The sequence below is a fragment of the Myxocyprinus asiaticus genome, chromosome 19 (genome assembly GCF_019703515.2).
Source record: "Myxocyprinus asiaticus isolate MX2 ecotype Aquarium Trade chromosome 19, UBuf_Myxa_2, whole genome shotgun sequence".
Classification (NCBI taxonomy): Eukaryota; Metazoa; Chordata; class Actinopteri; order Cypriniformes; family Catostomidae; genus Myxocyprinus; species Myxocyprinus asiaticus.
Window position 1 is genome coordinate 27369956 of NC_059362.1, and position 26142 is coordinate 27396097.

The 26142-nt window shown below is 41.1% G+C and overlaps 1 protein-coding gene across 2 annotated transcripts in view; it reads left to right on the forward strand.

The window, feature by feature from the left end:
- kif26aa (kinesin family member 26Aa) overlaps positions 1-26142 on the forward strand; it is a 141480-nt gene that overhangs the window by 41873 nt on the left and 73465 nt on the right. For both annotated transcript variants that reach the window (XM_051645504.1, XM_051645505.1), the window contains one exon: positions 17833-18312. In XM_051645504.1, coding sequence (XP_051501464.1) covers positions 17833-18312 — 480 coding nt within the window. The remainder of the gene's footprint in view (positions 1-17832; positions 18313-26142) is intronic.

Below are 26142 nucleotides of genomic sequence, written 5' to 3' on the forward strand. Positions count from 1 at the left end.
ACCAAAGCAGACAAAGAGCTGCTCAGAGATTCTAAAGCTCTGCATATGATCCAAATAGATGCGTAAAGCGCGCACCGGACACAGCGACGACAGGGCTGGGTCTGCCTCCTCCTGGGGCAGTGCTTGCAGGTTCACCACCTGGTCCCTAAAGGAGTGGTGGGAACCTTGGGCACATAGCCCGGTCAGGGTCTCAGGATCACGTGAGAGTAACCTGGACCGAACTCCAGGCATGTTTCGCTGACAGAGAACGCTTGCAGGTCACTTTCCCTCTTGATGGAAGTGAGCGCAGTCAGGAGGGCAGTCTTCAAGGAGAGTGCCTTAAGCTTGGCTGACTGCAAAGGCTCAAAAGGGGCTCTCTGTAGTTCCGATGAGGGAACAAGGCGCGGTCTGGAGGGATTCAGCCTCCTGGCGCCTCTTAGGAACCTGATGATCAGGTCATGCTTCCCTAAGGACTTACCGTCGACTGCGTCGTGTTGTGCTGCTATGGCGGCAATGTACACCTTCAAGGTGGAGGGGACAGCCTCCCTTCCAACCTCTCCTGCAGGAAGGAAAGCACTGATCCGACTGCGCATCTCTGGGGGTCTTCCCGACGGGAAGAACACCACTGAGTGAACAGACGCCACTTAAAGGCATACAAGCACCTTGTAGAGGGGACCCTAGCCTGAGTGATCGTGTCTACCACCGCAGTGTCCCATCCAGGGGCCAGACATGGTCTGGGCACGGGTGCCAGATGGTGCCCCGTCCCTGAGAAAGAAGGTCCTTCCTCAGGGGAATTCGCCATGGGGGAGCTGTTGCGAGGAGCGTGAGGTCCAAGAACCACATCTGGGTGGGCCAGTAGGTCTGTGCAAGCAGGCTCACTGGGGGAAACGTATATTTGCGCATGCCAGGGGGCCAGCTGTGTGCCAGCACATCTATGCCGAGGGGGGCCTCGGTCAGGGCGTACCAGAGCGGGCAGTGGGGAGGATTGCACAGGTGCACCTGTGCCTGTCAAATCGACTCCAAATCAGCTGGACCACCTGAGGGTGGAGTCTCCACACTCCCCTGAGGGTAACCTGTCGTGACAGTGCGTCCGCTGTAGTGTTGAGGTTGCCCGGGATGTGAGTGGCTTTCAGCGACTTGAAGTGCTGCTGACTCCAGAGGAGGAGACGGCGGGCGAGTTGTGACATACTACGAGAGCGCAGACCGCCTTGGCGGTTGACACATGCTACCGTTGTCATGTTGTCTGTCCGAACTAACACGTGCTTGCCCTGGATCAATGGCCGAAACCTCCGCAGGGCGAGCAGAATTGCCAGCAACTCCAGGCAGTTAATGTGCCAATGCAGTCGTGGACCCGTCCAGAGGCCGGCGGCTGCGTGCCTGTTGCAAACAGCGCCCCAGCCCGTTTTGGAAAGTACGCATCCTTCAGGTCTACCGCCGCGAACCAATCTTGATGCCGGACGCTCGCCAGAATACGTTTTTGTGTCAGCATCTTGAACGGGAGTCTGTGTAAAGCCTAGTTCAGAACTCAAAGGTCCAAGATTGGCCGCAACCCACCGCCTTTTTTCGGTACGAAGAAGTAGGGGCTGAAAAACCCCTTCTTCATCTCGGCTGGAGGGACAGGTTCTATCGCGCCCTTCTGTAGGAGGGTAGCGATCTCCACGCAAGGTAGCAGCGTTTTCGTCCTTCACCAAGGTGAAGTGGACACCACTGAACCTGGGCGGACGCCTGGCGAAATGAATTGCGTAGCCGAGTCGGACGGTCCAGACCAGCCCTCGCGATGGATTGGAAAGCGGAAGCCATGCGTCCAAGTTCCGTGCAAGGGGGACCAAAGGGACAACATCATCGGACGTACCGGCAGGTGGTGCCTCGCGGCGGGGCGGAGCTCGAGGTGCCACACCACATCGTGACCGTGCTGAGTCTAAGGACATCGAAGCACTTAACTGGCTCCTTGTGACCACCCCCGGAACAGCCTGGGATGCGGAGGAAGAGGCCTGTCCTCATGACCCGTGGAGACTGTCACATCGGGGGCGTATATTTGCCACAGCTGGGCACTCAGGGGCGGGAGAGGTGGGCTCCACGCCAGGGCTGGGCCGAAGGGGCGGGCTGCGGTGGAGCCGGTGCAGTCTCCGCAGGGGGACGCCCTTGGCGATGAGTAGACAGTGTGTGGGATCTTGAGCCACGCCGGGGCAGGATATGCCGGCTAGCATCCGTCTGCTGCTCCACCATCGAAAACTGCTGGGCAAAGTCCTCGACGGTGTTGCCGAATAGGCCCACCTGGGAAATGGGGGCAGCAAGGAATTGTGTCTTGTCGGCCTGCCCATCTCGACCAGGTTGAGCCAAAGGTGGCGCTCCTGGACCACTAGTGTGGCCATCGTCTGCCCGAGAGACCGCGCCATGATTTCCGTCGCTCGGAGAGCGAGGTCGGTCGCCGAGCGCAGTTCCTGCATCAATCCCGGGGCGGAACTACCCTCGTGCAGTTCCTTTAGCGCTTTGGTGGACTTGCAGGAGAGCCATGGCGTGCAGGGCGGAGGCGGCTTGTCCAGCGGCACTGTAGGCCTTGGCCGTCAGAGATGACGTATACCTACAGGCCATGGACGGGGGCTTTGGGCACTCGTGCCAGGTGGCGGCGCTCTGCGGGCATAGGTGCACCCGAGCGCCTTTATCCACCGGGGGATTGCTGAATAGCACTTGGCCGCCCCACCATCGAGGGTAGTGAGGGCGGGGAAGCTAAAAAGATCGGGACTGGGCAGTAAAAAGTGCCTCCCACGATCTTGTCAGCTCTTCATGCACTTCCGGGAAGAAAGGAACGGGGGCGTGGCTTTGAGCAGCGCCGCGAGCCCAGGAACCAATTATCGAGCCGCGAGGGTTCAGGGAAGAGCGGAGGGTTCCACTCTAGCCGACGCTCGCGGCTGCCCGGGAAAGCATGTCGTCATCTCCGCGTCAGCCTGTGACTGGGCAATCGTCCCCGAGGGGAGGAGCCCAGCTGAGGCTTCCGCATCCGACTGGACGAGCCCGTTCTCTGATGCTGCACTTGAGAGCTCATCACTTTCACGGGCTCCGAATAAGAGGTCGATCTCGCCGTGAGACGAGCTGGCGGACTCATCCGGAAGCCCGATCAGGGCAGACGAGTGTGCTGGGGAATGGGAGGTCCGCGGGGGGATACCCGGCGGAGGCGGTCCCATTAGGGTCCCCAAAGCGCCCCCAGTGCTAGCCTTCGGTAAAAGGACCGAGGCGGGGAGCCTCTGGGGTGGCTTGCTTTCTTACGAAGGCAAGCCGCGACTGCAACGTTGCCATGGACATATCCTCGCAATGAGAACATGACCATCCACGAACGCTGTCTCCACGTGAGCAGTGCCCTGACACGACAGACAGTGATCGTGACCGTCAGAAGGCGAGAGATAACGAGCGCAACCAGGGATAACATACAATCGGAAAAGCATCTTTAGAAAGACGCGTCTTTAAAAAGACGTTCCGTGTGTGCCGCTCTTTTAGAGAAATATACTCTTTTAGAGAAATATACTCTTTTATTTCTGCCAAAGCACCCAGGGGCATTCTCTGCAGTGCACCAGTGCAGAGGAGGGAGAAGCTGCTGAAATGCGCTGTCAGATCCAGCAGAGGTGAATGAACAGTAGTATTCAGCTCAGTGAGCATTACCGTTCTGCTCCGAAGAGAAAATCTGAATGAGTGGTTGCATACCCGTATGTCTGGAGGAGTGGCATGCAACTATACTAAACTATAACTACTGTACCTCTGTAAAAAAGCAGACGATTGCATATAGTATATTCTGACTGTCAAATATTTTATTGTGTGTACTGTATATTTTGATGTATTTCATTTTAGAGGAAACTGTCTGTAGTGCCTTGAAATCTAACTCCTAATGGATGTGCTCGACACATCATCATTCCCCCTCAAACCTGCAGTTGAGTTTGGTCAAAATATGCCTTTCTAACCAAAAGTGCACTCAGACTACTAAGAAAATATTTTTCCCTAATACATTTTATTTGCATTTCTTTTTAAGTTCTCAATATCTATAGTTATCAACTGACTTCATCTACTTGTGTCTAATAAAATTTTCTGCACTGGAACCTCTGTTGTAGAACTGCTGCTCTTGTGAGCGGCTGATACAAATTGTAAGAAATGGGCACATGGGAATAGAATTATATTTATGTCCGTAGTATGAAATTATTGCAGTGCCATCTGAAAAATTTATTTATTCCATTCATTCATTATGACTTATTCTGCCGAATGAGAGTATTAATCATCTGGCTAACTGACTTGGATGATATGCATCAGTGGGACACTAATGATTGTTATGAGAGTGCTAGATTTTTCAATACTGGATGACTGGATGCACTAAAATTGCTACCGGAAGGATTTTGTAATGTTAATTAAGCACTCTAAAAGTCTCTTTATTTGACCTAAAATTGTTCTACCTAGTGTATGCTTGATATCTGTTCAAACATTAAAAATGGCTCAAAGATGGCTCCTATCTTTGCTGTAGGCAAACAGAAAAGCTAGCTTGGTAAAATAGGTTTTGCCAGCTTTTAGCTATATACGATTTTCTTACTTCCTTGGATTTTATCTGCGATATTCCAGAAACTGCTGTGCATTATGCAATAACCTTCATGGAGACAGCAGTGTATTCCTTTGAATGCATCCGTGATATATGTGTATGTCATCTCAGTTATGTAACTGTCTCATTACATTGACAAGAACTCGCTTTTGATATGGATGACTTAAAATGCAAGAGAAACCCAGGATAAACAAGTCTTTGTTAAGTCACTGTGGTGGGACAGTGGCTCTTTTCCCCACGTTAGATATACATGTATATTCCTGTTTCGTCCGGTTGTTCCTTAAAGAACTAAATCCTCACACTCTCAATAACTTTGACATCCTTAGTGTGAAAATATCTGTGAGATGTGTGGCAAACTCTTCTATAACCTTTGTTTATTACAAGCATATTTATTCCTTGCTGCAACAATTCTGCACTTTTTTTTAATGTCAAAACATGTAAATTAGTCAAACAAGGTTGGTGACATTTTTTGGAGTCACTTAGTTAAATCATAAAAGAGTGCATTTCTATAGATGGCCACCTGAATGTAATATAGGCCCACCCGCATGTGATTTAAAAGCTGTCATCTCTGCGCTTGCTCATGATAATGGGAGCTTATCAGGCGAGATGTTATTGTAATGGAACATAATTGCTCTATTAAGTGCCATCACTACAGTTTCTCCCTGCATCTCATCGTCAATTATGTCTGCGTTGTTACCGGCATTATCTTTGGTATCAAAGCCGTATGATCAATCAGAGATTGATGAATGATGGCAAAGGAAGCAATTATTTTTATATAAACTCTTTCACTGACAAAGAGAAAAACTCTACACCAAGGACATGACAAAAGAGCCCTTGGTGAGAGGTAGCATTAGATGTTTTAGAAAGACTCCTGGAACTTTTACGAGTTACTGAATATGAGTTAAAAAAAAAATTCCATTTTTTAATTATCGGCATCAGCCAATACATTTTCCCATTTGGCCAATTACTTCCTCAAGCCACGACGGCGCCGAGAATCGTCTGCTTGCATGTGAAGGAGCCGTCTGAGCATGTTAATGTCCAGTCACAGTTCGTTTTGTTGCCATCATAATACCACAATAATAGACCGCATGAAACACAGTCTCATTTAAACGGTCCTGCATATCAGAGCCGCTACAGATGTGTATGAGCTCATGATGTTTAAAGTGCTTGGGTGTTTCATTCTCTCTCTCTCACTTTCTCTCTTTCTTCTCAACAGATTCCTGTAAATGTTAACTGTCTTGTCTAATGATAAAAAGGTAAATATCGAGTCTAAACAGATTTAATTCACAAACCTCACGAAACTTGTGCAAATCCATTTTCTTCCTGTGGAGGGCTCATATTTATTCCTATTTTTAGCCTGGTCAAAACTCTGTCCCTCTGACTCACAAATGTTGCGCGATGGTCAGTCCATAACACTCAAAGCAGGCGATCCAGGCCAAGTAAATTGGAAGTGGTCAGTAGATTCCTACTCTTGCTGGATCTGCACGACAGCGATACAGCAACTTCAAAGTAAAAGTGCTTCAGGTGTGCTATAAGTAAATGTCATATTTACTGTGCACTGAATGTGCAATTATTTTGATTCTGTCTTTTTGTGAGAATGTGATTGCTAATGCGCACATACCGTCTGTGGTTGCTGGACTACTGTGTGCACCTTTGTTATTTCTTTCTTCCTGATGTATTACAATTTCTTTATGTGCAAACAATTACTTAAATGGGAAGACTAAACAGAAAACATGAGAAAGTGCTATCTACCATATAAAACACACAAAATCTAATTTGGAAAGATTTTTTTTGTTATTTTTACAATGTTAAAGTTTGGTCTGAAAGTTTGAGTAAATATAATACTAAATAAAAGCTTTTTTTAGCCAATTTATTTATATGTCATTTATTATTATATTAAAGGGATAGTTCACCCAAAAATGAAAATTCTCTCATCATTTAATCAAGCCATCCCAGATGTTTATGAATTTCTTTCTTCTGCAGAACACAAACAAAGATTTTTAGAAGAATATTTCATCTCTGTAGGTCCGCACAATGAAAATGAATGGGTACCAACATTTTGAAGCTCCAAAATGCACATAAAGGCTACATAAAAGTAATCCATAAGACTCCAGTGGTTAAATCTATGTCTTTAGTAGCGATATGATAAGTGTGAGTGAGAAAAAGATCAATATTTAAGTCCGTTTTTACCATAAATTCTCCTCCCTGCCCAGTAGGTGGTGATGTGCACAAAGAATGCAAATCGCCAAAAACAAAAGAAGAATGTAAAAGTGAAAGATAGTAAAAAAGGACTTAAATATGAATCTGTTTCTCAGCCACACCTATTATATCGTTTCTGTATATGGATTTAACCACTGGAGTCATGTGGATTACTTTTATGCTGCCTTTATGTGATTTTGGAGCTTCAAAATTTTGGTACCTGTTACCTTGCATTGTGAGGACCTATAGAGCTGAAATATTCTTCTAAAAATCTTCATTTGTGTTAAGCAGAAGAAAGAAAGTCATACACATCTGGAATGGCATGATTAAATTATGAGAGAATTTATATTTTTGAGTGAACTATCCCTTTAAATTGTGTGATATAGGAATTATATCAGCCTGTCAGCCACCCTGCTCTCATAAAAGAGCCTGCCATGCTATGGTATGCTATGCTATGACATGCTTTTCTATGCTATGCTATGCCATGCCATGCTGTACCATGCTAGGCTATGCTATGCTATACTGTGCTTTGCTGTGCTGTGCTATACTATACTATAAATACTATTGCTACTATTACTACTGCGTGGCTAACCCAGTGGCTTTTGTTCAGAAAACTGTGAATGCAGTTCTGCAGTACAATATTTTGTGCTTTTTATTATTAATTTATTGATTTACTATTGAATATGTTTTGTGATGAATCTGTAGATATTGCCCTGTTCACTGCACAGCTGGAGTTTTAAAACAAATTTTAAAACATGAAAAATCTTACAGGGTCAACAACTCTTTGACTTATCTGTTGCACAAACAATCCTCTTCCAAACCTTTTGTATTTTTTGCTTTGTTCTCTATATGTCATTTTTAGATGGCACGATTGTTTATTTTCCCCTTTATTTACAACCCTTACAATTTATTTCACTCTTTTAATATTCATGCTACCAGCAGTCTTCTAAAAACCTGTGTATGCATCCCTTCCCTGTGAAAACTGTTCTCTCCCTCAATGGAGGTGTATACTTTGTTAAAAATAACAAAGCAAAACAATTAATAAAAAAATTAAATATGCATTTGTCACAAAATACTTTCAAATAAGAGACTCTTAAGTAGTATTGCAAATTAACCCTAGTCACACGTGGCTTTACACAAGCTACATAAAATTCAGGTGTCGGAATTGGTGTACTTAGTGCACAAATTTGTTTGAGGAGTATTAACCCTGTCACAAGTGGCTTTATACAAGCTATATAAACAAGCTGCCTTTGTGTGCATTATGCTCATAGTAGTCAGTAATGAGCATAATGCACTAAGTACACCAGTTCCGACACCAGACTTTTATGTAGCTTGTATAAAGCTACTTGTGACCAGGGTTAATTTGCAATACTAATTAGAGTATCCTATTTGAAAGTATTTTGTGGCAAATGCATATTTTGTTTAAAAAAAAAATTTTTTTTTTAAACAAAGAATACACCTCCATTGAGGGAGAGAACAGGTTTCACAGGGAAGGGATGTATACACAGGTGTTTTGAAGACTCCTGGTAGCATGAATATTAAAAGAGTGGAATACATTGTAAGGGTTGCCTTGGAGGCAGCACAGGGGGCAATTTGTGTGTTGATGGGAAGAACAACTTTGACTTGAAGAAGGTAAATTAGTCAGAGTAACCAAGGAGAGGAAATGTATTTTTAAACGTTACTCTATCTGGTGTGGTACTAAAGCAATATCAATCAATCAATCAATCAATCATTTATAAAGCACAATAAAAACAACACTGGTTGACCACTGTGCTCTACAACAATAATTAAAAGGACATAACATAATGCAATTACAAATCCATCTATGTACAACCCTAAAGCACAAAAAGGAAAGACATCATAGCACATATTAAAATTTACACCGACCAAGGACAGGCTCTGGGATTAGTTGTAGGCCAGCTCGAAGGTATAGGTTTTTATCTTTGATTCAAATTCTGATTCTGTCGAAATGATTCTAAGAGATAGTGGTAGACTGTTCCACAATTTCGGGACTGCTAATAGCGAAAGCACGAGTAAATAAGGCATGAGAGGCCTTGTGTTATAGTGATTGTATCATGGGCTAGGGATTTTCTTAGGCATTATGCAAAGCGAAGTGGGTTTTGCCTCCTCTGGCCAATATACTATTTAAATTTTATTCCTTACATTTACAGTATACAGTATAGCACTTTTCTAGGCACGCAAAGCTATTTACATAGTAGAGGGGGAATCTCCTCAACCACCACCAGTGTGCAGCATACACATGGATTATGCGACAACAACCATAGTGCACCAGAACGCCCCCAACACACCAGCTATTGGTGGAGAGGAGGGTACAGAGATGTAGCCAATTCATATGTACAGGGGATTATTAGGAAACTATGATGGATAAAGGCCAGTGGGCAAATTTGGCCAGGACATCAGGGTTATACCTTTACTCTTTTTAAAGGAATGTCCTGGGATTTTTAATGACCACGAGAGTCAAGACCTTGGTTTTAAAGGAATAGTTCACCCAAAAATGAAAATTTGCTGATAATTTACTCACCCTCTGGCCATCCAAGATGTATCTGAGTTTCTTTCTTCATCAAAACAGAATTTAAGACTTTTAGGATTTCATTTCAGGCCTCCTCCTCTAAACAATGCAAGTGAATGTCCTCCATTTTTTGACAGTCCAAAATGCATATTTAGGGAGCATCAAAATAATCCACACGACTCCAGTCGACAAATAAAGTTCTTCTGAATGAAAACGATTTATTATTTTTAGAAACAAAACAATACTTATATACTTTTTAACTACAAATGTTCACTTTGTACATCTCTGTGACATGCGCTCATGAGAGGGATGACGTAAGCTCGTCGGTAAGGTCACGCGTCACGTGGAGGAGGAGTTAGGAAGCGCGTCATTGTTTACAAGAGAAACTTGTGCCGTTCACAAACCAAAACAGTCCAAAACAATTTCAAATCAATATAAAATAAAAAAATTATAATTTCCAAATCATTAATAATAATAAAAAAACGATGTAAACAATGACACGCTTCCTGACTCCTCGTCCACGTGACACGTGACCTTACCAACGAGCTTACGTCATCCCTCTCATGAGTGCGCATCACAGAGATGTATGGAAGCGAACATTTGTAGTTAAAAAGTATATAAGTATTGTTTTGTTTCTGAAAATCGTTTGCATTCAGAAGAACTTTATTTGTCGACTGGAGTCGTGTGGATTATTTTGATGAACCTTAAATATGCATGTTGGACCGTCAAAAAATGGAGGACAGTCACTTGCATTGTTTAGAGGAGGAGGCCTGAAATGAAATCCTAAAAGTCTTAAATTCTGTTTTGATGAAGAAAGAAACTCAGATACATCTTGGATGGCCTGAGGGTGAGTAAATTATCAGCACATTTTCATTTTTGGGTGAACTATTCCATTAAGTCTCATCCAAAAGACAGTGCTTTTTTACAGTATATTGTCCCCATCACTATGCTGGGGGCATTTGGACCCACACCGTCAGGTAGAATTAACACCATTTAACACATAACACATTTTTCCTTAGTTTTCCCCAAGGGGTCTCCCATCCAGGTACTAGCCAGGCTCTACCCTGCTTAGCTTCAGTGGGTAACCAGGCAAGAGCTGCAAAGGGCAAATGCTGCTAGAGTTATATATATACAGTATACTGCATTTGTGTGCCATGTTAGCAGGGATGAAGCCATACAAATTCTCTTTATTAAGACATTTTGTTGAAAACATTTTACATGACATTTTGGTTATCTTCTCACCTATTTTTGTCTTAAGTGTCCATAGGATCTTATCCTTTTTTAGAAAGACATCTTTTTTAGTTTAACATCAGGACCTGTTGGCATTCGTGAATAAAAGGCAAAGCAACTGTTCATTCCTAGCCTTTGACTTCTGCTAGAGGAGCATCCAGGCCACCCCCTGACCTCCAGCACACAAAACACTCCGTCTGTTGCTGTGCTTATGAGGATAATTCTCAATTGTTTGGGTGATGTGATTTATGACACCGATTTGCGAGTAAGCAGAACCGTCTCCAAGATCAGTTAGTTGTGGTTTGACTGCAGATCAGAAGCCATGGTTTGAGAGGTTACAAGAACTTGAACTAGTCAAGTGCCAGAATTTATCAGCAAGTGTTATCTTCATTTGAATGGACTAATGAGGAAAAAGCAGGTAATAAAAAATCTTGTCTTTATAATGTGGTAATTCATACATGCTTTGTTAGAAAACTTTAAGGATTGGATTGAGGATAAAACTGAAAAGATCTTGTGCTCTTAAGTTATGACTTCACAGAGCATTCATTAGTTAGTTGATAAACATTCCTCAATTTATGTATTTTGCTTTCCTATGGTTTTATTGTGTTCTATATTATATAAACAACAACATTTCCGTATATAACCATGTCTTTGATGGAATAAGTTTACTTTTATAATCAGGTATTTAAAGACTATGTCTACAAGTGCACAGAATGTTGCAGTAATTTGGTAGAGGTGTTTCAACATGTAGATGTAAAGAATTACAGAAATATGAACTGGATGCACAAGGGACTATTTGATATAATCTATACACATATGCAGGTTGTAGATGTCAGATGAATAAAAAACTGAGATACGTGGTCCTCTTGTTCATACTGTGCGGCCACGGGATCTAGCATGCAGACGACAATAGGGATGCATTCTGTCATTGAAGTAGCGAACTTGAAGGAGCGAACAACATCCAAGTCAGATGTCCCAATGCACAGAACTGACAATTGGGATGTATTCTGTCAGGTCATCGGACTTCAGCTTGAAGCGATTTTCTGACTGTCACCGAATTGTATTCTTGAAGGAGCGAATAGCATCCAGGTCCGCATAACACTAGTATTTTGGTTATATTAGAAGGCTAATTTGCATATACAGTATTGCAGGTTACCTTAGCATGTATGTCATCTTTATCAGAGTAGCCTATGGAATGTTCTGAACATTATCATTGTTGATACAATGCTATGCACATGTGCAATACAGATACGGAGAATGCATAAGATTGTTGTTGATACGTTGATGCGTTGTGTTGTTGACCAGAGTGGCACAGTAAACAAACACCAGTTTTGAAGTGCATTTTGTGTTTGCGTCTTTTAATATGAGTCTGACAGAACATCACAGCCTATATTTGAGCCACTGCTCAAGGAATTTAGAGGTTAAAGAATTTTAAAGAATTTTAAACATCTGTTAAATGATATAATGTATTTGTAAAGGTAATTTAGGGTGCAATCTGTTGAAGTTCACCGTCATTATACTTCACTAGCACAGTTAGCTAAATGACAATTATCTAAACCACTAAAGGTTTTGTGATTAAATTGTTATTTGTAAAGCCTTAATCGGGAGGGGGTCTGACACCACAAACCCCCAGAAGCTACACCTATATTTATTTATTTAATACCACTGCACTATGTAGTTCTTTATTGGTAAAATCTACTGGCTAGTGTTTCAGATTGCCTGCATCAAATTTCCTCTTACTACTGTTGTTAAGAGGTTCAAGCTCTGTAATGTTTCTGTCATCCTGTCCTCAAGTGTGTCCTAAAGTGTGCCTGGTCACCCTCATCCCTTTGTCATGTCTATCAGAATGCAGTGGCCATTGTGAACACATGTGGGGCGGGGCCCATAGGGCACCAGCTCATAGAAAGGCATTGACTTATGAATGAAGCATTTCTAACCTCTACATGTTTGCCTATGAGGGCACCAGAAGCCAACAGACAAAATAAAGGGTGCAGACAGCAGCCTGGCTTCAAATCTCTATACAATGGAAGGCACTCTCCAGCAGCACTGTGGTGTGACTAGCACTTAACAAGTGGCATTTGTCTGTTGAATGGGTGGAGGGGCTAACACACTCTATGTTTGTGCATGCATTCACATCATCTGGTCATTTTGCATTCTGCAGATGTCATTTAGCATTTTTATGATTCACAGTGTTTAAACGAACACACAGAAAGGCTTTTATGGACAGTTGTTGACAGAGCTTCTACAAAGCCCTTAAACGAATAGACTCTTCCTTTTTATGATAAAGATTTAGTGTACTTTAACACCTATAATTGGAAGTACAAACATTGAACAGTGATTAAAACTAATTTTAAAGAAATAGGTCACTGCCAAATTAAAATTATGTCATCATTTACCCATATTTTGTTCCAAACCGGACTTATTAATGAACAAATCATTCATTTGAGTTTATTTGATCTGGTTCACAAAACTGGTTCCTCACACAAAGTGAACAAATGGCTACAGAAGACTTGGAATATTGTACACAAGATCACTTTTTGTACTTTTGCATTTGTTTTGAATCTAATAATTGCATGTAAAAGAGCAATCAGTACATTCTTCAAAATTTCCGGTTTGGAACGAGTGAGTAAAAAATGACAGCATTTTCATTTTTGGTGAACTAACCCTTTAACAACTTTGCTGAATCAGATTTGATCTTTTTTCTATTTAGTCCAAACTAATTCATTTTCATTATCAATAGCAGTCATTTTCAGTATTGTCAGTCTTGATCTAAGGCCATAAAATTATCAGATCATTGGACTAGTCTCACACATCCAGGGTGCTTCCTCTTAAGGGTGTCAGCCAAGCCTTATGCCCAGAGGCAGCTCTAACAGGTTGAGGGGGTTGCATGCATGCCGATTGAAGCAGATTGCAGGCATCTGGCATGCCTATGTCGTACAATTTCCCCTGCAGTAAACCATCTGCAGAAGTCCTCCGCCCCCAGACAAAAGCACTCAATCATCATGAAGAGTTGTCCTGAGGTCTGGGCTTTGTCCCCTGACCTCCATTTCACTCCCGCAAAAATACACTGAGGGTGTCGGCAGTAGACAGAGAAACCCAGAACTGTGTGTAGTCATGGCTGATAAAGTAACAGCAGGCAAAAGGAGTTTATTAAAATCCTTAAATCAAACTACACACAATGTTGCAATGCATGGAGAGAGAGTGCATTGATTTTATTTTTTTTAAAAGAAGCAGCTGTTAGGAATGCCCAAGTTCACCAAAAGTTTACACTTAAGGATCGTTTTGTGTAACTTATGTTCTACTTAATGTAAGTTCATTTATCTCTTTATACAGTGGCCCTAAAAAGTATTTGGCCACTTAAATCTCCAGTTAAAAATACTAAAATGAATTTCATTGCATTAGAAACTAAATATCAGATGGCATTTGCAAGCAAATCATGCTAGACCTTTTCTCAGAAATTTCTCAGTTATTTTTTTTTTTATAGATATCGTATGAAGTCAGTTCCCCTCAAGTTCACTCAGGTGTCCTAGCAGAAGAACCTCAGGTGTAGCTCATCATGTTTTCAATGGACATGCTCCACTAACGTCTGACAACCAAATAATTTGGAAAGTTTCCAAATAATTCTTGTCTTCATTTTGAAATCTATTGTTTCATCATTTAAAACCTAGCAAACTTTTGCTTTTTTAGATTATTTTACTTTGCTTGTAAAGAGTGATTGTGTTTCTTTAAAATACTTGCCTCTTGGATTGATATTTCATTATCTAATGCAAAGACATTCATACATTTTCAAGTGTGGCTTAATGCTGCCTTCACATGTGTTGGGCCTCATGTATTCAGATAGAAGACAAAGGCAGGCCTAACACAGTCGTAAAACCTAACTCAGGCCCCCACATAACAAGTCATAAATCTTACTGATAAAAACCGCGCCAAAACAAAGGGAGTCCAAAACAGACTACAAATCCCATGAAGCCTTGCTCACTAAAGGATCGAACTCTCAACTCCTATTGGATGAGGCACACGACAGAACGCACCTCAACCATGACATCATCAGGAGTAGAAATACCTCTGAAATGCTTTCGGGACTTGCTTCCAGCAACTTTGCTCGCCGTGCGTAGACGCAGCTCATCGCTGCTCTCAGGTGCAGCCTCGTGGTACAAGGAAGTAACATCTGAATGGAAACTGTGGCCATACAATCTCCATCTCGCTGGACGAGTTGAGATTACTCTGTGTTCCACCGAACACTCTAACGGATCCGAAGGAGACCGCATTCCGCATCTTCATCCGTTTGCCTGCAGAAGTGAAGAGGTAAAAGATTTCTCTTCCAACTTCAATCAAGCTGACGTCGCTGATTTCTCCACCAGCCCGCTGAGAATCAGCAGCCATACTGCCCGCTGACAGAGCGAGGAAACGGCCAACCGTCATCACCCGAGCCTCGAGGAACCGAGTCTGAGTTAAAGGACGGATGAACACACATTCTACGTCCTCATGCAATTCAAGTAAGAGGTTTACGTCTGGGCAGAGATAGAATATTATAGTGTGTTATTCTTGTGTATCAAGGTTATTGCTTGTACAGTTTACGGACCACCGAGTCCGCTCATTGCGATTAACACTCAGGGTATTAATTATCATGAATGAGGTTTGCTGTATTGTAGTCCAACCACATTGGACTGTTGTGCATTTCCGCCATCGCGGGTGAGACCGGCAAACTGAGTTTATCCATTAAAGAATCAAAGACCGCGGGACGGTTTACGATTCATCCACTGCGTCTCTGAGTGATAAACTAACAGCTGCTTTCTCTCCCACGATCGTGAAACCGGCTTTGGGGCCGTCACTTTATTCTCTCTGTCTCTCGTACTAACCACACACACACACACACACACACACACACACACACACACACACACACACACACACACGACCCTTCACAAACATTCTCGCACACATTTTTGGCTTGTAGATAGCTTCGTGATAAAGCTCAGCTTTGTCCATAAGCTACCATTGACTGGTTTCTCTCCGCCCACATTCGCGGCCATATTCTCTGGCTGGAAGTCTCGCGTGACATACTCTCCACAAGAGTCACGTGCGCCATTTTGTGCGCGTCCCTCCTTACACACACACACACACACACACATCCTCATGTGTTATAGGATTATTTTGATTTCCATATCTAATCATATCACTATTTAGTTTGTAGTTGTAAGTTGAAAGTTTATTGACTGCATTGTATTAATTATTAATTGATATTACTGCATAAATAAACTTTGTTATACTTCAAAGAGAAGTGTTTTGGTTTGTTTTGCATACACCTGTGTCATGCTGACGGGATGTCAGTGCTCGGATTCAAGCCTTCATTCATTGTTTTTTTCTCCGAAAATTGATATTCTTCGGATGTCGATTTTCCTAAGAAAACAATCTAATATTGAGACTGTTATACTATCTGGTTATTAGTCCCTGATTCCAGGGTGGTGCCCTGTCAATATTAATCCTTGTTAATATTCTATTGATTTTTGATAGTTGATAATTATCTTTGATGATTGTTGAATTTGAATGATCAATATGCTAGTGTTAATTTTAATTAATGTTTCATCGATGTTAATGATTAGTGATTATCTTTGATAATTGTTGATTTAAAGGATTAAAAAAGCTAACATTGATTCTCATCAATGTTCTATTGATTTTAATAATTAATAATTATCTTTGATAATTATTAATTATTGCTAGTAACCAAACCCGCTCCTAAACGTAGCGCACTACATTTACTGGAGACCCATATGAGGTTTTAATGAGTTAGATTCAATTAATTAATTTAAATATTAATTAATAACTAAAGAAATAATTACCAATTATTTCTGATAGTAACACTGATCTAAACAACCAGTAAAGCCCTACACATGCTATCGGAATTGTTGTAAATATGAGTTTCCCACTTGGAAGTTGCACATGAACGACCCCTTAAGTAATAATTACGACTGGGAAACTCAGAGATAATTTTGATACCTGAGTTTCTGAGATGGGAGGAGTCATAAACTTTCAACATGGCGGAGGAGAGTACAGTTTCTGTAGTGAATGACAGGTTTTGTTCAATTTTCGAAATGCAGCTTCTAAATACAGTTGCCAGCGCTTGCCGTTTTGGTCATATACATTTATGTATATCAGCAACCATTTGATGCATGTTGTAAATTGTTACACCGAGAAAAAAGCTTGTATTTGACGAAAATTCCATTATCGTCAGCAAGCTAACTGAATAATATGTGCCATGGTGTCAAAATAAAAGTTCCTCAAGAAATTTGTATGAATGAACCTGGTGTCGTACATGTTTCCTGTTCTTTCCAACTACAAAGCACTTGAACGCAACATACTCGTAATTACCATATCAGAATTGGGAAGTAGATACAGTAATTCCGATAACACATGTAGGTAACATAAGTGTCCAAATACTTTTGGGCATCCCTGTATGTTATTATTGTATTTCTCACTATAAATATGCCATCAGTATTATATGTGTAAAAAAAAACAAAAAACAAAACAGATTTTATTTTTCATCGGGTTGTAAAATTGGATTTAACTTTACCCAGAAATGGTTAGTAAGCAATTTTATCATACTAAAATCATGTTAACATGCATATTGTTTTTATCTTGTGGTTATACTTTTGAAAAAGTGAGTATTTTAATGTTTACGGACTGGCCCCATTCACACCATTGTAAGTGCCTCACTGGAACCCAGATTTTTGCATATTTTTTGTTCATGTATGATGTTCATGAAACGTTTCAGTTACATAGTTGTTCAGGGGATGTTGAATACTCTTAATTATAGTATGCCTGTTTCTCAGTGTGCATTCTTATGCCTTCTTGTGAACACATTTTCCGTCAACGTCCACCTCCAAAAAAAGAAAATAGAAAAAAAAAATAGATGGTTGTTCAGTTACTTATTGCAGCAAATCCCAATACTCTAATAAATGTTTTCTATGTCCTGCTGTCCCTCTGAGTTTGCTCTTTCAAGGTAGCCAGGCAAGACCGATTTTCACAATAGTTCTTAGCATCGAAAACACCCCATCATTGTCAACATGTGGACTGAGCTGCCACTGCTGATTCTTACTTGAAAGCTTTCTGCCATCATAGTGTGTTATGTCCTGTCCTACATACATAATGCACTAAGTTAAGCCCAGTTTTTTCTTTAAGAATAGTGAATATTTAAGCACAATCTAAGAAGTAATAATCAGTCTGTTAGTTAAACCAAAACACAGTGTAAACACCAAACTAATACCATTAGCAGCTGTGTTGTGTTAACTTGTCATTAACATATTGCTGACTTTCCTTACAGGACCCAAGAATTGCGGCCTTTCTCCTCGACAAGCTCCAGACTCTGGAATGGCCTCCCAGGGGCTGTGGTGCCCAGAGCAGCTGTAAAGTGTGTGGAACCCCACTTCACCACCTGAGACGCCTGGCACTCCACTCTGCACTGGGGCTGGCATTGGACGATGTGCCTGACCTACAGCCTGGTCCCCTTTCTGGCTTGCTGCCACCACGTGTTGCATCCCACAATGTTATTTCACCCCATACTTCCTGGGAATGGCCCACACAGGGCTCTCCAACTGCAAGTGGTCAACACCTCACTGGGCACCTCTGTGATCCACTACCCAGGGAGAAACAGCAGGAGATGCATTTGAATAAAGATGAAGCAGCTAGAGTGGGTGGCAAACGAACCTGTTTGGCCACTGTCACACCTCTTCCTTTCCATGCACAACATTACCTGGAGGGAGTGTGGCATGTGACAAGATCTTCAGACCATTTTCACACTTTGGTAAGAGTAGCTATTGGATGTCTAGTTCTAAAGCTTCCAGAATTGGTTAATGAAGCTGTACAATTTGAATCTCTGGAATTACATTTGAGGGTAAAAACTGGAGAACCATTTAAATTTGCAGAGCCACCAAATACGCAGGAGTTCAAATGGAGTGACAGGGAACCCAGAATATTCACTGTATAATGTCCAGTGGTGGAATGCATGCCTAATTATATGAGACATGAGCAGAAGAGTAATAAGCAGAAGTATAAGATATATTATGTTCTATGCAATGTAATGAGTCTAAGTTTAGTGTAAAATTTGTAAAGTTTAGTGCTTAGGAAGATGGAATTTGGTTGTTCAGTGATAGTCATTATGGGTCATCAAATCAGTCTGATGGTCTGAAGGATTAAACTGTCCTACAGCTGATGGTTGGTATAAAAGCTGGAGCTCTCCTTCAAGAAGTTTTCTGAGATCCATTCTAGTGGTTCACCAAGGCCACTGTGGTGCCTGTTTCTACAGGGGTCTTCACACATCATAGTTGCCTTGCTAATATGCAAGTCTGTGTGATTATGGCCTAGTCATTTGGTTTATAGCTTTACCTTGAGCAGAGTAATGTATTAGCTTTTTTATAAAGGAGTCCCTCATCACAGGGTTTATGCCTATATTTATACCAATATGGAGTACACATCAAGTTCAGGGCCGAGAAACACATATTAAGGGGTTGTTAAGACAGAACTCTGGGACCCTAGAGAGAATAATCAGAGGGATAATGTCTCATATCAGATGTTAATGTTCTGGCTTAAGGTGACTTAAAGGTTTCTGGCAATCTAATGGGATATTATAAATATTTTTTCTAGATATGAGATGCTACTTTTCTATGGCTTGGTTCAAGGTCATCACTGATATCTTAATTGATTTTGCATGGTGCTAAACAAAAACAATGAATAATGCACTGAGGAATGTGACACAACAGAAAGTCAAACAAGGACAAAATTCCACAAGGTCTGATTTTGAGAAAAGTGTGGTACATAGCCAAGGCAAACTGTTGTCAGGCTGTGTTAAGAGCATCCACTGAGATACTTGCTGTCCTAATTCTTACTGCAACACAAACACTTACTCCCTATTAAAGCCCATGAAAAGAAAATGTAACTCTGGCAATATTCCTTGTTTGTACTGCGAGTGACTTGGCATTAGCCAAACATCATTATTTGTGGTCAACTGGTATGGGTTTTTTAATGCCGATGCCAATGCCGATATCCAGAGAGCAGGGTGGCCGATAGGCTGATACAATGCCAATATATCACACAATTTAATATAGTAAATAACATAAACATAAAATTGCAAAAAAACAAACAAAAAAAAAAACTCTTATTTAGCACTATATTTACTCAATTTCACACTAAACTTTAACTTTGTAAAACATTATCTAACAAAATTATGTATTTTAAATGGTAGATAGCAGTTTCTTCTGATTTGTGTTTATTTGAACACGAAGACATTGTTAATATATTAGGAAGAAGAAAATAACAGTACACACAGTTGTCCAGCAACCATCGATGGCATATCCACATTGGAGGTCTGCACGGGCCTTAAAATGAAACCCGAACCCGACCCGTACCCGAGACCATGTGGCCCAACCCTACACGGACCGAACGATACCGTCACATTTTAAGCCCGAACCCAACCCAATCCCAACCCAAATCGCTTACAATCGAATTTCTTCTCCTAGCAAATACTGTTGCAATAGGCTGTATTTTATGTAAGCATATAGGCAACATTCGTAACAGTACTGAAACAGTAAACATACAATTTTAACAAGGCACAGCACCGTACACTAGAGCAGAAGGGGAAAAAAGCATTGCCTTACAGTTTATTTGCTGAAACTTCACTTGGTGCAAAACAATCAAGAATAATATGATACAATGCAACAGTCCCCTCTGTTCAGCCTGAACTTGTTTAGAATGTTGAATCTTTGTGACAGCTGCGCCAAAAAACAATCTAGAAGCAGCGCAAAGAATGAAACAGAGCGTAGGTGTCTCAACATGCGTTTTTGAAAATTTGAAGTTCATTTTAACTTGACTTGGTGTTTAAAATATGCCAGTCCTGTGCGAGATGCTGAAGAAAAAGCAAGACATGGTGCAGATGTCAAAGACATTTTTCCAGCATGTGTTTAAACAATGGGAAAACAGAACAGACGTGTGCAAAAACACATTAGTTGTGAACGGCCCCTGACTCGTCCGTTCGCGCGTGTCTGTGAGTGAGAGTGTGTGCATGAAACAAGTTCGATAAGCCTATTTTTTCATTAATTACAAACCTGAACCTGACCCGAACCTGAAGTTCTATTTGAAAAACTGACCCGAACCCATCCCGTAACCCATCGGGTTCTCGGGTCCCATCGGGCCCAGGTCAGGTTGCAGATCTCTAGTCAATGTTAGCAATCGCATTTTCTCAAAAAATACAGAATCAAACCAATTGCACATACAGTGCATAGCGAACAAGACATTTACTCCTAGCACACGTGAAGTGCTTTTACTTTGAAGTTGCACTCACGCACTCATGTGGATCCAGTGCTAGCAGCAATCTCCTGACAGTTTAAATGGCCTGGATCGCCTGCTTGGATTGTCACGGACTGACCGTCATGATTTGTGAATAAGAGGAACTTTTGATCCTGATCCTGAAGTTTTTGATTCTGGCTGTTGGGATACGCACTTCAGAGGAAGATATTAGATGAGCTCTCGACGGGAAGAAAACACTGGATTTATTATTAATAATAGAAGTATTATTGATATTTGCCTTTTATCATTAGAAAAGTAACATGGAACTGTTGAGGAGAGACTGTTAGAATATGTGCTTCAGAGGGAGATTTATGAATGTTCCACAGTATGCTGGATCTGCTGAAGTTGTGTGAGGTTGGTTTAGTACATCTGTTTAAACGAGATAAGCGCATATTTGAAGACGGTATATGGTATTAGTTTTATTGATCTGTGCCTTTTTATCATTAGACAAGAAAGTTAACAGTTACAGGGAACTGTTGAGGAGAGAGAGAGAATGAAACAGGCGAGCGCTTTAACATTATGAGCTCAAACGCGTCTGCTGCGGCTCTGATATGCAGACCGTTTAAATGAGTGTGTTACACACCAGTCTATTATTGTAGTAACACGATGGCACGTATCAACAAAACAAACCGTGACTGGTCGTTTACATGTCTCAGTCGCTTCACATGCAAGCAGGCGATTCTCAGCACCCTCAAGAAACATATTGGCCAAAGGGGAAAATGTATTGGCTGATGCCGATAATTAAAAAATTCTTGAATAACGGCCGATTTATCGGCCTTGGCGATATATCAGTCGACCACTAATCATTATCTGGTAGATTAGCTGCTGCATGTCTTGTGTATTGGCCATCTCAGTTCTACTTGACCTTCCTGCCAGGACATTGAGCATTAAGTCATCTTGATATGGAATGCAATTTGATGGGCATTTGTATGGCTCACTGTGACCCCATTGTCACAGATGAGCCATTTGTCATGGCTGATACCAACAGAGATAATTAAGATGAAAAACTTAAACGCTGTGAATGTGTGTTACCCCTTGTTTAATGCACTTTGTGAAGGACAGAGCGTTATTTATATATATTATACAAATGAGGTAGGATGGTTTATCTGGTAACTAGTAAGTGTAACGACAGTGCTGTTTCTGAACATTTTGGCACCCTAGGCGAGATTGCTGTTGTTGACCTTGTGTGTGTGCGTGTGTGCATATGTGTGTATGTATCCTCCACCTTGTAAATGTGATGCCAATGTTCACTCTGGTTTTACTCCATTCTCTGTCTCTGTCTTTTAGCAAGTCTTCAAATTTTGGCTTTAACATTTGTAGGCAAAGCTAAATTTCTTTTCCTTTTTAACACAAGTTCATATGTTGTTCATATTCCCTTAGCTAAACAGCTAGTTCAAGTAGCCACGCCCCAAACTTACGCTATAGTTTGAGTTAGAAAGGAATGGGTGGAGCTGAGCGGGCCGCTCAAAATATAAACATCAATGATTGATAGTGCCTGGGAGGCTCAATGTTTATACTTTTGGGGAAGATAAACCCACTAATGGCTTACTTATAGATGTCAATGAACAATAAACTGGGATAGGAGAATGTATTTTGACATCAAGTTACATACATCACCTTTAATCAGTTTAGTAAGCTGAACTTAAATTGGGATAAGTTATAACAACTTCACTATAGTTTACTGAACTTTAAGGTCTGCCACTGTAAAGTTAGTGATCAGTGAACCTGACTTTAATTGTCAAGTAAACCCTGCAAGTTTTGCACGGCAGGATGATCCCTTCTTGAGAGACACAGGCTACACGTATTATAGTTTAATTCGGAGGTGCATAGATGTCAACACTTGACACACAAACCTCACCAATGCTGATACTCAACAAACATCAAATAAAATATCAGCTCTTAAAGCTGCACTATGGTAAGATTTTTTGGTTAAAAATGAACAAATTGCCATTATTGATTGAGTACATATACAATCAGTGTCAAAACAATGTCCTTACACAGGGGCGTAGATTCCGGGGGAGATGGTGGGGAGGTAACCCCCCCCCAATATTCAAAACAACCAAGTACAACCCCCAATATTTATACCATGATCAATGGAAACATGTAAATGCTTCACGCTGCTTCCTATTGTAGGAACTGAGACTGGACAATATAGTATAAATATAGGTCTATTGAACTCGTATCAGCCATATCATGAGTTTAACCTCTTAAATTGAAAATTGTAGTACAATTCAAACATTAATAGTAGATAAAACACTTGAATAATCATATTAAGATATACTGGTGGTGGCTGAGGAGATTCCCCTATTCTCTATTTAAAAGTGCTTTGAGTGTAGTGTCAGAAAAGTGATTTAAGTGTAAAATTCATTCAGATATGTAAATAAGAGTGTTGTTTATCTTCATCAAAGCAAGTAATATTTTCGTTTCAAATGTTTAAACCTATAGCATAATATAAACATGAAAATAGCACGTTATGACTCCGGCTCCAGTCATGATCACACATAGGCGATGTCCAGATAAGCTTAAATTGGGAGATTCATCCACCAGAAGAGCAATGTCAGAACACGACCGACGTAATGCATTGTTCCGCAAATTGCTTGCAGTTTTAAATTTCAACCACAGTGTAACAGGGTTAAAATGGGAAAGGAGGAAGCAGGAACTGGACAAACTATCAAAGTAATGTTTAATGAAAAATTAAAACATAAAGACAAAGACATAAACACACAAACACGGCAGCTGCGTATGGCTCTCTCTCTCTTTCTCGAACTGCCGCATCCGGCTGCCTTATCCCTCTCCTCGGCTGATTAACCCAATTGGGAGACGGGCGTGCGTAGTCACGGCCCGGCCTCGCCCTCCTCCTCGTCACACACAGATGTTGCTAGAGAGCACAAAGTAACGAAGTGCAGCTTTAACATCACCACACAACTATTAATCAACTATAATGACAAAAACAACAACTGCAGCACAAATAAAGTCTGCAATAGCAAGAAAACAAGCCAACAATATTAACCTCATTATTTATTCATGCTCCAATGCATGCTGGGAGCTAGCAAGTCTTTCTTTGTTCAGAAAACTTTGTTAAGCGAGTTGAGATGACAAATACACTTGCTAATTCAACTTGAGTACAAGTTTATAGAATCATAACTTAATATGTAAAGTTGATTCGACAGTTGTGTCAACACAAAAAAGCACCTTGATACAACTAGATGTAAAACATTTTTTACAGTGTATGCTTGTTGCATTAGCAAGGTTGCTTGTAAGTTCACATCCTTCTCTTGTCAATGATACATTTAGTCATTTAGCAGATGCCTTTATCCAAAGCAACTTACAAATGAGGAAAATGGTAAGCAATTTGTCCTACAAAAGTCAACAATATCTGCAGTATTGCACAGTATCGATAATATGGAATGTCAAGTTTCCAATCAGTATTTGAGCCTTAAAGTGATTGGAAAGTGACCTTACCTGCATAGTAGAAAGTAAATTACACAATATGTAATTAGTTCTGACTAGTTAAGCTAGGGAAATTGCTTGGTACCTGTAATAATATATGAATATTTACACAGATGTACATGAAATGTACTGTAGCATCTCCTACTAAGCAGAACAGCTTGTAGGAGTACCCATAACTGCCTTTGGCTATGTAATAAGCATATTCTGTAACAGCCTGAACTGGGCATTCTGATTTCTACTGAAATTAGTTACTACTGAAATGAAATAGTTTTTCAAGCTGTTTGTTTAGTCTCAGACTCTGTTTAGTGTTGTTGATGTTCTTTGATTTAAAATAGTTGTAATATAGGGTTGTATTTGTAGTCAGTGTGCTTTATGCATTTACACATTTATAAATCTTTTTAACAAGTTATGAGAGCATGCACATTTATCCAGCTTGACAATATAACAACCCTGAACAGTCATCATATATTCTAAAGCCCTTCATATTTACATATCCAGTCATGATTTCAACTGGTATAAAATATGGTTTGTAAAATCAAACACATTCAGTGTGTGAAATAGTGTTAGTGAGTTGTGCAATATGCAGTTCTTGAAGGAAGATGGGCTCCCTGCCATTATGTTTGTTTGAATGAATTGCTTGTATGCTGTCTTTCCAAAGTCAACAAGTGTGCAGTTATGGGTAACACCTCCACATGATAAGCAATATTGTTGTAAAGAAAAGCTGATTGGCCCTGTGTCAAATGAACACAATGGATGCGCTCTTCCCCCTCATCTCACAGGCTATGAAAAGCAATTAGACCTTGAAAGTCACAGCACATAGAATCCACACTGAAACACAAGGCTGTTGGTCCACTGAAGAACATTTTCACCCTTGAAGACAAATGCATTGCGCTGTGAATTTTAACGGAGTCATCTTTAGAAATTAGTTTTTCCTTATTTAGTTATGAAGGTGTTTGTTCCAATGTTTTGTCTTGTGTGTACCCTGCTTAAAAGACCAGTGTAGACCATCATGAATTTCTATGCTGGTCTAGGCTGGTTTGGTGCTGGTCTTGATGGTTGACCATCATAGCCATGCAGTTCACCAGCAAAACTGCTTGTCAACCAGCACAGTCTTTTTGGTAAAGCTGATAGACCAAGGAGGTCTTGCTAGTTAAGCTAGTTAAGAAGCCTGGTGGACACATCGTCACACCAGCATTGCATCTTAGGGACCAGCATCCAAAACACAACATACTGTAACTGGTGCCCAGTAATGCTGGTCTTTTCAACATGGTATGTTTTATTTGCAAAACAGACAATACAATACAGCTTCAACAAACTGAAAAGCTGTACAAGGAACCAGGGGTGGAATTAGTCATGTCTTCTATCCATGCCACCCCACATAATATCAGCTTGGAGGCAGCTAGAGGCATTCATACTTTGTGTTTCTGTAGGGTAGGACAGGGCTCATCAGCTTGTCCCCAGGCTTAAATGCCACCCGCAGCCCACTAATGGGCCTCCTCTGGCAGCCTGACTATTTTAAGGCCTTGAGGAGCCCTGTACAAGCTTTATTTGAATGTGTGGAAGGAGCCAAAAGTGCAAATTGTCAACAGATGGGACTGCAATATCACCTGGGGTGAAAAAATGGCACCTGATGTCTGTCTGGGATGGTTGTGTGCTAGAATGCACACACAGGTAGCACATGCTGGCCCGCTTTAACTTGGCAGTGGTCTGATCCTGTGAAGGACATTAAGGGTCTCCTCTGCTGCACTCAAAAATACAGAAACAGCAGAGTAAATTTAACAATTAAATTTTGTTTACTGTCCTGTCCAGCAGCAGAAAATCGCTCATCCCTTAGATATATACA